This window comes from Berghia stephanieae, chromosome 5 (assembly GCF_034508935.2).
Source record: "Berghia stephanieae isolate SIO BIC M18660-M18661 chromosome 5, UCSD_Bste_1.3, whole genome shotgun sequence".
Classification (NCBI taxonomy): domain Eukaryota; kingdom Metazoa; phylum Mollusca; class Gastropoda; order Nudibranchia; family Aeolidiidae; genus Berghia; species Berghia stephanieae.
In genome coordinates, this window is record NC_088364.1 from 58,381,807 (window position 1) to 58,395,415 (window position 13,609).

At 36.3% G+C, this 13,609-nt stretch overlaps 1 protein-coding gene across 3 annotated transcripts in view; it reads right to left on the minus strand.

The window, feature by feature from the left end:
* Window positions 1-9,794: 9,794 nt before the first annotated feature.
* LOC144973320 (uncharacterized) overlaps window positions 9,795-13,609 on the minus strand; it is a 9,508-nt gene continuing 5,693 nt past the window's right edge. Inside the window, exons 1-2 of one of the 3 annotated variants that reach the window (XM_078915607.1) lie at window positions 12,884-13,609; window positions 9,795-11,025 (exon numbers count right to left, since the gene is read on the minus strand). The exon at window positions 12,884-13,609 is cut by the window's right edge and continues 139 nt beyond it. In XM_078915607.1, the coding sequence (XP_078771733.1) occupies window positions 9,970-11,025; window positions 12,884-12,982 (1,155 nt within the window). In that variant the 5' untranslated portion in view covers window positions 12,983-13,609 and the 3' untranslated portion in view covers window positions 9,795-9,969. The remainder of the gene's footprint in view (window positions 11,026-12,883) is intronic. The other 2 variants (XM_078915608.1, XR_013645526.1) reach the window with 2 other exon arrangements.

Below are 13,609 nucleotides of genomic sequence, written 5' to 3' on the forward strand. Positions count from 1 at the left end.
ACTTGGTTTTGTCCTGGCACTGGTCGGAATCCTAGCTGGGAGGGAAGCAGTCAAATGCATAGTTATTGTTTTGGGAGATATTTTTTTCCTTGTAAATCATCTCTCTGTTATGTATTATTATTTTTATTTTGAATGTATAATGTAAGCATTTGAGTGTGTTCCTCTTTGTTGGATTTTGTGCTTGTGTCTGGATATAGGTGATCTCAAACTAATTACATTGGTGGTATGCTCTTGGAATCTACATCTGATCCCTATTTGTTGTCAGTTCCCCTTTGTCTTACTTTTTCTTGGGTGCTTTAATTGTAATTCTAGAACTTTTTACTATCCCATTTTCTTTGCACGACAAAAAAACAAAAACAAAACAAATACATTTTTTTAAAAACCTCATCAATAGAATGGACAATGTATTATAAAAGAATCGTAACAAGAAATATTATATTAGAACACGTTTCCTCTATTTTTCTTTAATTTAAGCAATAACGAAAATATACGAAAAAAAAAAAAAAAAAAAAAAAAACAAAAACACATACACACAAAGACAACATAAAATAAAAAAGAATCGTATGGTGGCTTGAAACAACGACAGTCATACCGTTGCCCCAACGGCATCTAACCGTAGCCATCGTTATGTTATAGCCTGATACTGAAATCTAAAAGGACCGGCAGACGTCATTATTTGGTTTTTGCACCGGTTAGTGAGTTGTTAGTAGAGCTCAAGGAAACAAGTTATTTCGTTGGTTGAACTACTGAATACGACTCACGATTTGTTTTCTTTTATGGTAAGTATCAGGCCATAACTTTACGAAGGCCACGATCTAACGCGTTAGACATCAAATTCATCTAAGTGACCAAGTGTTGCTAAGTGTCATCGGATAAGTTGGCCTTGAAAGCCTGGGATTTTAATTGTTTTTTTTTTTTTTTTTGTTTTTTTGTTTTTTTTTTTACTTTAGGAAGTGACGAATAAGTGCGAAGAGGTCTTTGTCTGCACTGACGAACAGGCCCGATGTCAGTGCTGATTAATGGCGGGGCGGTGGCACAGACCGAAGAGAGGCTGTCTGTGGGCGGCGGCACCTGTTGTTCAATACTGACCATGTTATTGGTCAGTGCTGACCCCCAGGCGCTGGCGCCTGTTCGTCAGCACTGACACGCAGGTACTAGCGTCTGGGGGTCAGTACTGACCAATAGCCCTAGCCTTGGACAAAATGCCTGGGAAACCAATCCTAAACTCGCCACACACTACGTATATCGCGAATAAAGGAAGTACGTCGGGGAAACAATTCTCGAACAAGATATTACATGTATATGTAAATATTGGTTACCTCCCATGAACATAGGGTTTCAGTACTCTTTTTTTTGGCTTCTCCCGAAGAGCATGCAAGTTCTGTATCATTGTTTAAATGTGTATCGTACGCTGTAAACATGTGAGTGTATCCAACTTGGTAGGATCCTTTGTTTGTACTTGGATTTGACTTTAAGGTCATGTCAAATAGGCTAGGCACGTTCGTGGAATCTTGTTCCCTATTTGAACCAGGTTCTCTTTGGCTTGTTTTTTCTTCGGTGCTTTTTACCTTCAGATCTAATAATGATAATAATAATAATAATAATAATAATAATAATAATAATAATAATAATAATAATACACATTTATATAGCGCTCATTCTCGTGTAAAACACAAGCTCTGGGCACTTTACAATATAAATATCAATTTTAAGTGAAAAAAAAAAATAATAATTCATAGCCAAATCAAGGATTCACAGAGTCAATAAAAACAAATACAGTAAAAATGTGTCTTGAGATTCTTTTAAGGTAAGTAAAGACTTGCACTCCCTCAGACCACGTGGTAGTTCATTCCAAATCTTGGGGCCGAAACAAGCAAACGATCTATCACCAAATTTTGTTCTTGATCTTTTTTCCGAAATTTTCGTTTGGTCATTACATGAGCTTAAAGTGTAATTTTCAAATTTACACATGACCACGTGATCTGTGAGATATGCCGGTGCTATACCAGTCAAACACTTATAAACAAGACACGCTGCTTTGTAATATGTGCGCTTTTCAATGGGCAACCGGTGGAGAGAGGCCAACAAAGGGGTTGCATGATCAAATTTTTTTTTGCCAAAAACTAATCTTGCTGCACTGTTTTGCAGTAGTTGTAATTGTTTAATAGAAGCCTGAGGCAAGTTTACAAGCAGGGAGTTACAATAATCTAGTTTCGAAAAAATGAGGGAAACAACCAATGTTTGACGTGTTCCAATTGCAATATACTGACGGATCGAACTGATTTTCTTCAATTGAAAGTATAAAGATTTACAGAGAGCATAAATGTGAGCTGACATTCTCATTTCTGAATCAAAATAGACACCCAAATTTTTCACAGTCTTTGAAACTTTGATCTTTTCACCCCCAATCAACACCTCAAGACCATCATTCACCTTCAACTGCCCTCTATTTCCCACAATCATCACTTCTGTTTTTGACTCATTCATTTTCAACTTGTTTGCATCCATCCACCCTTTCACATCCGTCACACATTCTTCCACACGTTTCACAATATTTTCGAGATTTTTAGTTTTATCAGTAGCATAAAGTTGCGTATCATCTGCATAGAGATGATAGCGCAGCCCATGACCAGTGATGACATTAGATAATGGAGAAGTATACAAAACAAAAAGAATTGGACCGAAACAGAGCCTTGAGGAACACCAAAAGACAATGTATGTTGACGAGAAAGTTTATCTAAAATCATAACCTGTTGCTTTCTGCCATCTAAATAAGATTCAAACCACTGCAAGACAGTCCCAGACAAGCCAAAAGTTATATTAAGTCGTTTAATGAGAATACCGTGATCAATAGTATCAAACGCCGCCGAAAGGTCTAACAATGTCAGAAGAGAAACAGAACCTTTATCTAAAACATCAAGCAAATCACTCGCAACACAGCACAGAGCAGTTTCTGTGCTGTGGTAATAACGATAAGCTGACTGAAATTTTTCCCATAGATTGTTTTCATGGAGATGTTGTGAAAGACGTCTGAGTACAACTTTTTCAAGGATTTTAGAAAGAAATGGCAGATTTGAGACGGGACGGTGGTTACAAGGTCATTTACATCGAGATTTTGCTTTTTTATGAGAGGCTTTACAATTGCATGTTTATAGATATCTGGGACTTGTCCTGAGATAAGTGACTGATTTATAATATAAGTTATGCAAGTTATCAATTCAAGAAGACACATCTACCATTTTTTCTTCTACATTATCATTTTCCTTTTTTTACTGGCGTTGAAATTACCCATTAATAGTGTCGCCGTAAAACCCCTAAATACAAAGCAAAACAAAGAGATAGCTGGGTCTATTACTTCTGGCAGATGGATAAAGGATTCATATCCAAAGATAAGCGGGCGATTTATCCATTTACTCTACAAAAGAATAAAGAAATGAATTCTGGTTCCATGGGCCTTATGACTCTGAAGGACTGCATTAAAAAAAAAACACTAAATGCATATTCAAGATATACCGTTTCTCCTGACAGACAGTTGCTTACATTATGATATGCATTACCATAAAAAAGACATTACATTTAACATATTATTAAAAATTAATGGGTTTCTACAACTTTATGATATGTCTGAGTGGCTAAGGCCTTGAATATACACTAGGGGGATCCGTGTTCGAGACACATGTCGGCATTTCTTTTCTGTCTTTTTTTTTTTTCCTTTTCTTGATCAAGAACCGTTGCCTGTCTTGCTCACTTTGCGGCCGACGCTTTGGTTATCAGTGTCTTTTCCAGAGATAGACTCTGAAGAATTATTTCCTTCGAGGATGAATAAATGGGATTTTATTTCTTTACCTATCACATTATGGCCATGGTGGGAGAATCATGGTAAAATGATCTATTAAGTAGAAATAGTTTTAATCATATTTTATTTAAGTTCTTACAGCTTACTAACCCATACACCTTACACACAATTCACCCACTACACACCAGTCTCCATGAAAAGAAAAATCCTTTTCGTAACTGTGTTCTCTGTAACTCCTATTTCACAAATGGTACGAATAACGCTTTATTAAATATTAAAATTCAGATGGTCGACTGAAAATGTGCTGTAAATCACTTCAGCCCGGGAGGCCTGGGTCCGAGCCCCTCGTCAGCAGCTTAATCCCCCCCCCCCCCCCCCCCCCCCCCCTTAAGTTAAAAACGTAGCTCCTTTGCAATATTGCTGTGCTGTGTGCTTAGGTTACAGTGGAATCCTGATAAAGCCAACACCGCTGGACCAGTCAGAAAGATTGGCTGTCTTTGAGCAAGGGTTGACCTTATCCATTATCAATGGAACACTCTCAGATAAAGAGCAGACATTTTGGGACCAACACGAGGTATCAACTTTAAACAGCGTGTTGATTTTGTGCGGCTATGTGGTCTCGTGGTATGACACTCGCATTCGGATCGGAAGGTCATGGGTTCGAGCCTCGCTCGGAGCATAGTTGAGTCATTGGAAAAGGCTCTTTGCTCACATTCTCTCACCGTACTCAGGTGTAAAATGAGTACCTGGCCGTTAAACAGCATTGTCTCTGTCGGAAAATATTGTAATATTGCCTAACAGGCGTCATGTCTCGTTTTACATGTTACATGTTGCTGCTGTTGGTCAGGGCCACTTGTAGAGCGCTTTGAGCACATGAAGTGGATATAGCGCTATATAAAAGCTCATCTTTTTAAAAACTTTATGCAGATTCCACTTATCTGTCTACTTAACTGTCTTTTCTCGGGTTAGACCCGAAAGAAAATTTTCACCCAAGAACTGAAAGAGGAAACGAAATCAGGGGATGGTACTCAATCATAAATACCGCAGTTGTCTGTCATTACTCGGTTGTCTGTCTTATGTCACTAAGCCTAAGTGGAAATATTATGCGCTTGATCACGCCACTGTAATTGTATGGTAGGTGTGGTGAATATCCGAAGAGTGATAAATCGCTTTGAGCACATTAAGTGGATATTGCGCTATATAAACGCTATATTTTAAAAAAACTTTATGCAGATTCCACTTATCTGTCTACTGTCTTTTCTCGGGTTAGACCCGAAAGAAAATTTTCACCCAAGAACTGAAAGAGGAAACGAAATCAGGGGATGGTACTCAATCATAAATACCGCAGTTGTCTGTCATTACTCGGTTGTCTGTCTTATGTCACTAAGCCTAAGTGGAAATATTATGCGCTTGATCACGCCACTGTAATTGTAGGGTAGGTGTAGTGAATACCCGAAGAGTGATAAATGATATTTTTGAATTAAAAATGGAGTAGGTACGAGCGTTCTCCCATGTCTTCGTCCTCGTTCTTGCAGCGAGGACTTCAAAGCGGATACAAGTACCAAGCAATAATAATATCGTCCCAACTATTGGTAACCTCTGGCCGGTAATCAGGCGGTCCGAGGTTTTGTCCTGGGTGGAGGCAGGCTTTTTTTTTTGGGGGGGGGGGGGGGGGATATATCTTTAAAACTAAACACTATACATCCGACTCTTTCCCTCTCAGCTAAGGGCCAGGACAAAATCAAGTAAACCTATCCTTTTCTTTCTGCTTTGTCTAGCTCTGTTTCAGTTTCATTCATATCTTTTCAGATTTTTGGGTTATGATAATGACGATGATGATTGGAGCGGTGCGGTTGTGAAATCTGAAAACGATAAACATTAAGTAACAATTTTTGTTTTTGAAAAACACAGCAACTTTTATTGTAAACATATATTCTATTATCAACATCTTAATTGAGAGAGTGCGTTTGCTTCTCGTTTCAGTCCAGGGATCTGATAATAAAGTTATCGACATCAAAATCAGTTAAAATAAGACGTGTCCTAACGTGTTTAAGGCAAACTGGTTTCAAGAGAGTAGGACACGCCATGTCATCTGAAACAATCTTAGATCATGCTATCCATTGTAAGGAAAGATATATCGATATGGCAATGTAAAGGAGCAGCGTGGCTCAGCGGCACGGACTTTGCTTCGTACCCAAAAGGTACCGAGTTCGATCACCCGCCGCCGCGCTGTGTGGCCTTGAGCAAGTCACCTCGATTTAGCTCAATTTGCGCTGCTGCACTGCGACTGACGCCTGGGTTATCCCAGTCTTCCTTTGGAATAGACCCTAGAGACAAATTTCCCCCATGGGATAAATAAAGGGAATTTATTTATTTATCTATAATGTTCTATATTTGTGTGCAATTAATTAATGGACTGAACTAGTGCAAAACGCACTCGCTCCATATTTTTAAAAAAGTTTTTACCCGGGGCTAGTCAAGCTAAAGGCAGGCAGTCTTTACAGTGATTATTCATGAAAAGGGAATGCTAGGAAAGGCATCAGGGGTTATGTCAACGGCAGTCATTTAAAAAAATAAATTATATTTCATTCTTAATGATAATGTTGTTTTTGTGGAAACATGATGTAATGATGATGATGGTGATGATGATGATGATGATGATGATGATGATGATGGTGATAATTATGATGATGATGATGATGATGATGATGATGATGATGATGATGATGATGATGATGAAGACTGTGAAAATGCGGATAATCACCAAAATTGTGTTACATCGGTTGAAGTGACTTGGCTTAGATTATCTCATTTAAATAACAACAATATAATATAAGGTATATTGTAAGCCTATAATTATAATTGACTGAAAATAGAAAATAAAACCGGAATACAACTTGACGTAAACAAAAGCATTCCTATTGTCTCTATTAGGTTTTCAGTCCACATATCCTCATTTATGACCTGTCGTATCAAAGCGGTATTATGTCGGGAGAGCTACGTGCTGGAAATTGAATTTATATATGATAATTTGGGATTATTTCTATTCCTTATGGCGGAAAATAAATACATTATATCATTGCAAAAAAAAAAACTGAGAGTTAGTATTTCTTATCATTCTAATTCTACATTGACTTTTAGGGTCCCAATTCATTCCTACATGACACCGTTTTGAGACGATGGGTCACATTACTCATTTCCTTTAGTTTTCTTCTCAGATTAAGACTGTATTCTAATTTCATATTATTATGAGAGCCTACCAGGGGGATAGGTTGCGCAATATAAATGTGCATTATTATTATTATTATTATTATTATTATTATTATTATTATTATTATTATTATTATTATTATTATTATTATTATTATTATTATTATTATTATTATTTCTTTCTTTCTTTCATTAAAAAGATTTTAAAAAAGTACAACTGTGGTGATTTGTGAATTAATAATTAGCATCCGCAGAGATGAACTAAAACTATTGAATCACTGGTTAACCATTAATAATAAATCATGTAATTAAAATTATTGTCTCTCCGGTTAGAGACGGTTGATACACTGGAGGAAAAAACACATCCCCAATAATATACTACATAATACTATTACACTGTACTTAGTTACCGACAGAATTTATTCTACAAAAGCATTCGTTTCTGTAGATTCCACATAAGATTTGAAGTACGTAGTTGTTGTTGTTGTTGTTGTTGTTGTTGTTGCAGTAATAGTAGTAGTAGAGTAGTAGTAGTAGTAGTAGTAGAGTAGTAGTAGTAGTAGTAGTAGTAGTAGTAGTAGTAGTAGTAGTAGTAGTAGTAGTAGTAGTAGTAGTAGTGGTGGTGGTGGTGGTAGTAGTAATAGTAGTTGTATTAATAGTAAAACTGTACCAAAATACAAACATACTCGTATATATTCTTATATCACCAAAAATTCTATCATAATAAATGAACGACTTAAGGCGCATATGTAGGGAGGGGGGGGGGTGATTGGGGGGGGGGGGGGGGGGGTTGAGGTTCAAACATGAGTTAAGGGATTAAGGTCCAAACAGGAATTAATCCTATTCTAGATATAATGAAAACATTACTAATTTACAACTATCCTTATAACAAATCATATCATATGCATCTACTCGTACAATCACAGGTTAAAAAAAAAAAAAGAAATAGAATACTGTACAAAGTGACATGCATATAGCAATTTTGATCACCAGCATGAATTTAATAAGTCGTCAATTAGAATTTTGCGGGAGATTCTATAGATCTGTTCTCCTTCCTTAATCAAACATAATGTCATTTGAAAGATGATTTATGCTTCAAAGGCAAACCACAGACATGGTTTAAATAACGCACCTATTGTTGAGATAATTAAAACGGTCTTGAAAATTACATAGGTAACCTAAATGAATCTTTGGATGGTTTCTTTGAGAACCGCATCGGCGAATACATTGGTTGGATATTATTAATCTCTATTCGGTGAACACTCCTCATTAATAATGACGGCAACACTCTTTGTTCTTTGAAAATAATCAAAGGTGGAAAAGGATAATTTGAGATTCCATGTCATTGGAAAATATTCTAAATTGTGCTATCAAGTATTTAACGGTTCATCTTATTATTTTGAAGATATACATATATGTCTTAATAAATATTTAGACGCTAAGAGTAGTTCTTATTTGAATGTTCCCTGATGTTCATTGCCTCCAGAGATCTTTTCAGTTTCATATAAGTTGACGAATACACAAACCTCTAATTCAGGCTTTATACACACACACACACACACACACACACACACACACACACATATATATATTATATATATATATATATATATATATATAAAATAACAATAAGTAGGGACACTCCCATTTTTGGATCCAATGTCGACCGAGGAGATGGAAACCCATTGAAACGATCGTATCGACAAAAATGTGAGTGGCCCTACTTATTTTATATATTATGCTCTAACCAATATTATCGAGCACTCTCGTACCTACAAGTACCCACCAACACTCATGATATATATGATTTATATCATGATATATATATATATATATATATATATATTATATATATATATTATATATATATATATATATATATATATATCATGATATAAATCATCCCAGCGCAAAACTAGGAAAACAGCTAAAAGAAACAAACTTTGGCATGATACCAAAAAATAAATAAAATAAAGTATGGAAAAATATAACCACCCCCCCCCCCCTAAAATTTTGCCAGAGAGTGGATTGCTGAACGTGCACCTCCTACTCGGCGCCGACCATCCTGAAGTATAGCTACAGAAAAAAATTTATATTATGTGACTCTTGGCTCAAAACGAAACCATGTCGGGGTTAGTTAAATTGATCAGAAATTTGAAATTTTAACTTTTGAAAATTTATTTTTCAGTTCCCTCGATGAAACATAAAATCTTGACCCAGGTCTCATATTTAAAATTGTAAATTTAATATTTAGAATCTAAATCACCCCGATATAATACTGTGTAGGTGACATTTATAAATATCTTCATAATCAAATTGCTTAATTTTTTTTTCTTGTGCCATCCTTTATAGCTTGCATTTGATCTTGTGCAAGTAAGAACTTACAAATGACCTTTAGCGTCATGGAAGCATCGGCCATTGGTAAGCATAAGAAGTCCCGAAAATTATTTAACACTCAAAGCTTATTTTGCTCACATCTACCACAAATCAGAAATAAATAATATCAATAAATAAAATCAACGCATCTTCAATACATGCTTAAATAATCAATCTTCAAGCTCTTGAACGGGTTGAAAATGGAAAATTTCACTTGTTATAAAATACATTTAAAATTTGATTTATGGATACTTTATCCTGTTACATTTTGAGAAGCTAGACACGCAGCTCTTTTTAATGCCAACCTTTCAGGTTTGAGATGAATAACTCAGAGAGAAACGGATGATAACTAAAAAAATTTCATTGTCTTTTAAAATGAAATTTTGTTGTTTTTTTTTTTTTTTTGGGGGGGGGGGGGGGGGAGTTGAAAGTTTGAAAAATAAAATTTTATTTAGCCTCATAACCACGTTTCAAAAAATCCGGTGGAGCTCAAAAACTTGAAAGCTGATTGGTTTAGCTGGTTTGCAGATAGCGATGCAATCAAATCAAAACAGTCAGTGATCCACGGGATCAACAATGTAACACACTTAGTCTCTGAAATGCAATCCTTCTTCCAAATTGACCGCGATATCATTAATGACGAAATCTTCCTCGTAGTCAATGCATTTTGTGAGTACAATGTTTACCTTAATTATCATGTCACCAAATACTGTTTGTGCCTGCTTGACTAGGCGATCCTTGAGACAGTTTTTACTTTCTTCCGCTTCCTCTTTCTCCATAGGACATGAAATGAATGTCAAGGTTGAATGACCTCCTTCGACGAGGCGCCACTTTATTCCAGAGAGCTGATCACGTGATAAAAAACCAGCCCCTAGGGGAATGCCATTGATTAATCGTGGAAGTTTCCTTAAACATGCTCCAGGAATAACGTCATCACTAAAGAGAGGACGCAATTTGACTTGGATGAGGTAACAGCTCCGACAATCGTCGTTTTTGCGCTGCATTTTCACCATGCCCGCTGCATCCTGAGGGCTGATGCTAAATATAGATGAAGAGGAAACCGAGGCGGATGAAGGCAGGATAGATGGGGATATAGGCGGAGAGTTGTTTGTGAAGTACGCCATTTTCGGCTCCGGATTTCCAAAATTTTCTAGATTTAATCTTTCTTTTGAATATACCGAGTTTTGCGGTAATGTCCTTATATTCTGTGTGTCCTTTTTACCCTCTGAGTCGAGACGAGATGGTGCAGTATTTAGCTGTAGATCTTGTTCATGTAATCGTTTAAGGAAAGAACTAAGCCGTGAAGTAACAGATTCGAAATCTTGATTAGATTGGCACAGGGGTAATGGTGGGTGAGATTGTTGAAATACTCTTTGCCTAGTCGCTAACTCTTGTTGTGGTTGCTGTTGCAGCTGCTGTTGTTGCTCTTGTTCTAGTTGTTGTTGCTGTTGGAGTTGTAGCCGCTGTTCTTCCTCTTGCTGCTCAATGGAGACGTCACCACCGGTCAGCCGCAGTGGTAAGGAAGCGGAAGCACGACGCGTTCGTCTGCCAGTAAAGGGGGTGAATCCGTAGACTTCCTGTTGAAATCCAACACAGGGGAGGGGACTGTTTGTAATTTCACGCCACCCTGCCACGGTGATAGGCTGAAGAAAAAAAGGGAGGGGAGCGGGGGGGGGGGGGGGGGGGGGGGGGTAGGTATTGATGAATTGTGTTTATTGAAAAAAAAAAGAAATATAAAGAAAGAAGGATAGATTTCATGTTTTAGACAAAAACAAAACAAATAAAACATCAATGACAACAACAAAAAATATAGAGAGCAAAGAAACAAGCAAACCAACAAAAATCAGAACCATCCCCTCAAAAAAAAAAAGGGACTAAACCGATAACAAAACAAAACCAAAAACCAAAAACAAAACAAAACAAAACAAACCCTATTAATGAAATAGTAAAAAACAATGACTGACAAGCACACACCAGATACGAACCCTTGTCGCATGAGTCGTCGCCTACGTCTTCATTAAAACATTGAAAACCAAACTGAAATTACGGAATTATTAATCATTGATGTAATTAAGAATATTTTGTGTTAATTTGAAAGTTTTTCTCCCCCAAATACCTAACAATTTGAGTCATGCAACAACCGAAAAATACACTTATCATATAATATGTAGTACCATCAACTACAATACTATAACTATCATTTTCATTTTGTGTCATCAAAATATTGATTATGAATAATACAAATCGTTTTCAGAAAAACAAACAAACAAACAAAACACCCCAATCACTTCCCTTCCGACAAAAAAAAAAAAGAGAAAAAAACACGCAAGAGAAAACAAAACAAAATAATGACAAAAAGAAACCCAACCCCCCCCCCCCCCCAAAAAAAAAAAAAAAAAAAAATAAAACCCAAAAAACCCTCTTCCCTAAAACGACCCCCCCCTTCCTTTTCAAATGAAAACTAAAAAAATAAAAAACAACCACACACTGCAAATCAAACAAACCAATAACCACCCCCCACCCTTTCCAAAAGAAGAATATTTCTTGTTATCAAAATACAATTTTGGAAGTTAAATGCCAACAAGTTATCAATTTATGGCAGAATGTAAGCTTTTATACCTTTATGTCGTTTCAAATGATAAATTTTGTATCTAATTTAAATCGCATACAATGATTGTTTAACAAATTATACAAACAAGATTTTCAAGAATTTATATTCGCACTTAGATTTGAAAAAAAAAAACCCGAAAAAAAAAAAAAGAATTTAGTCGTTGGTTTCCAAAAACCCATCAAGATCACTGTAGCACTGAATAAGTAATATCCAATCGTGTCTCTCATTATCAAATTATGTAGATTACGTCATCATACTTTTTCTATGGATTAAGCTCAGTGTCAAGTGGTACTACCATTCACTTGTAGCAAACGGCACGACAATCGCCAGTCGGTGGTGGCTACCTATGAATTTGTTGGCCTTTTTTCGGGTTTTCTTTTTTTTTAATGAGACCAGCTTAACTCCGAAGTCTATATGGCATGAAATTACAATTTAATAAAAATGACATGGCTTCTGTTCAATTTCAAATTGAGTGGTTAGGTAATGAAAGAAAAGAGTATATCATATCAAAATATGCTAGTGGAATTAATAATCTGACGCAGGGGGAGATTCAACTGCAAACGGATTTTTAAAACATGGGTCTTGATCTGAAGTTTAGAAAAGGCCCACTGAAGGTCCGTCAATGCAACCTCGCAAAAATTGTTGGAACACAGAAAAAAAAACGTCACTCAACGAAAGCTTTATAACTTTGATGAAAACTTCCATGTACAGGACAGGGCGTTAATTTTGTATTCCAAAAGTTTGACGGACAATGTAATTTGAGTCTTGTACGTGGAGTAAAACAGACAAGAATTATATCAACTGCTTACAAACCCCGTTACTCTACAAAGTAAACTTAAAACCAAAACCACAGGGTAATAGGCAATCTAAATTAATTTGAGAAACGTTACATTCAATAAGTTGAAATTCCCACAATCAGTTCCTTCGTTGATGAAATGAACGGAAGGAATTGCAGAACCATACTTACTATAATTGATATTTAATTTCATTACTATCTATATTTATCTTTTTTCTTTTTCTTTTTCTTTTTTTTTTTTTTTTGAAGTGCGCAGCGAGCGTTTGCATTTGCAATGATTACAGACACGTGCTTGTACTGACGGGGGATTGGTTTTACATTGTTTTCCAACAGTCTTAAAGATGGTAGACAGAGAATCCTGATAAATTAATTAATCACAAATCGAGTGACTACACTTGTAATCTGCGCTCCCCAGGGCTCGGTGCTTGGACCTGTTCATTTCCGCGACTACAGATCACCTCCAAAACAAATCCTGTCATCTCTTGGTGTAAATTGTCGCCTTCAAGAGTTCAATTCAACAGCGTTTAAAATGGAAACCTAGAACATTGAAATTAGATGACAACAGGATCGAAATCATCCTTGGCCCTCTTGGGCTGGTGGATTTTTTAAAACCTGTCCACGGGCCTTGGTATCACTTTTATCCTACTTTATTCATTTGCTCTTTCTACGCGGCGTTGTGTCCTTGGTCTAGAATGAACCTATTTCGATTCAACTGGACCTTTCCGAAATATTTCACTGTGAGGAAGACAGCCGGATGGATTTATGATTATTTTTTGCAAAGACTATCAAAAAGAACAGAACGAAGACAAAATAAAAACCA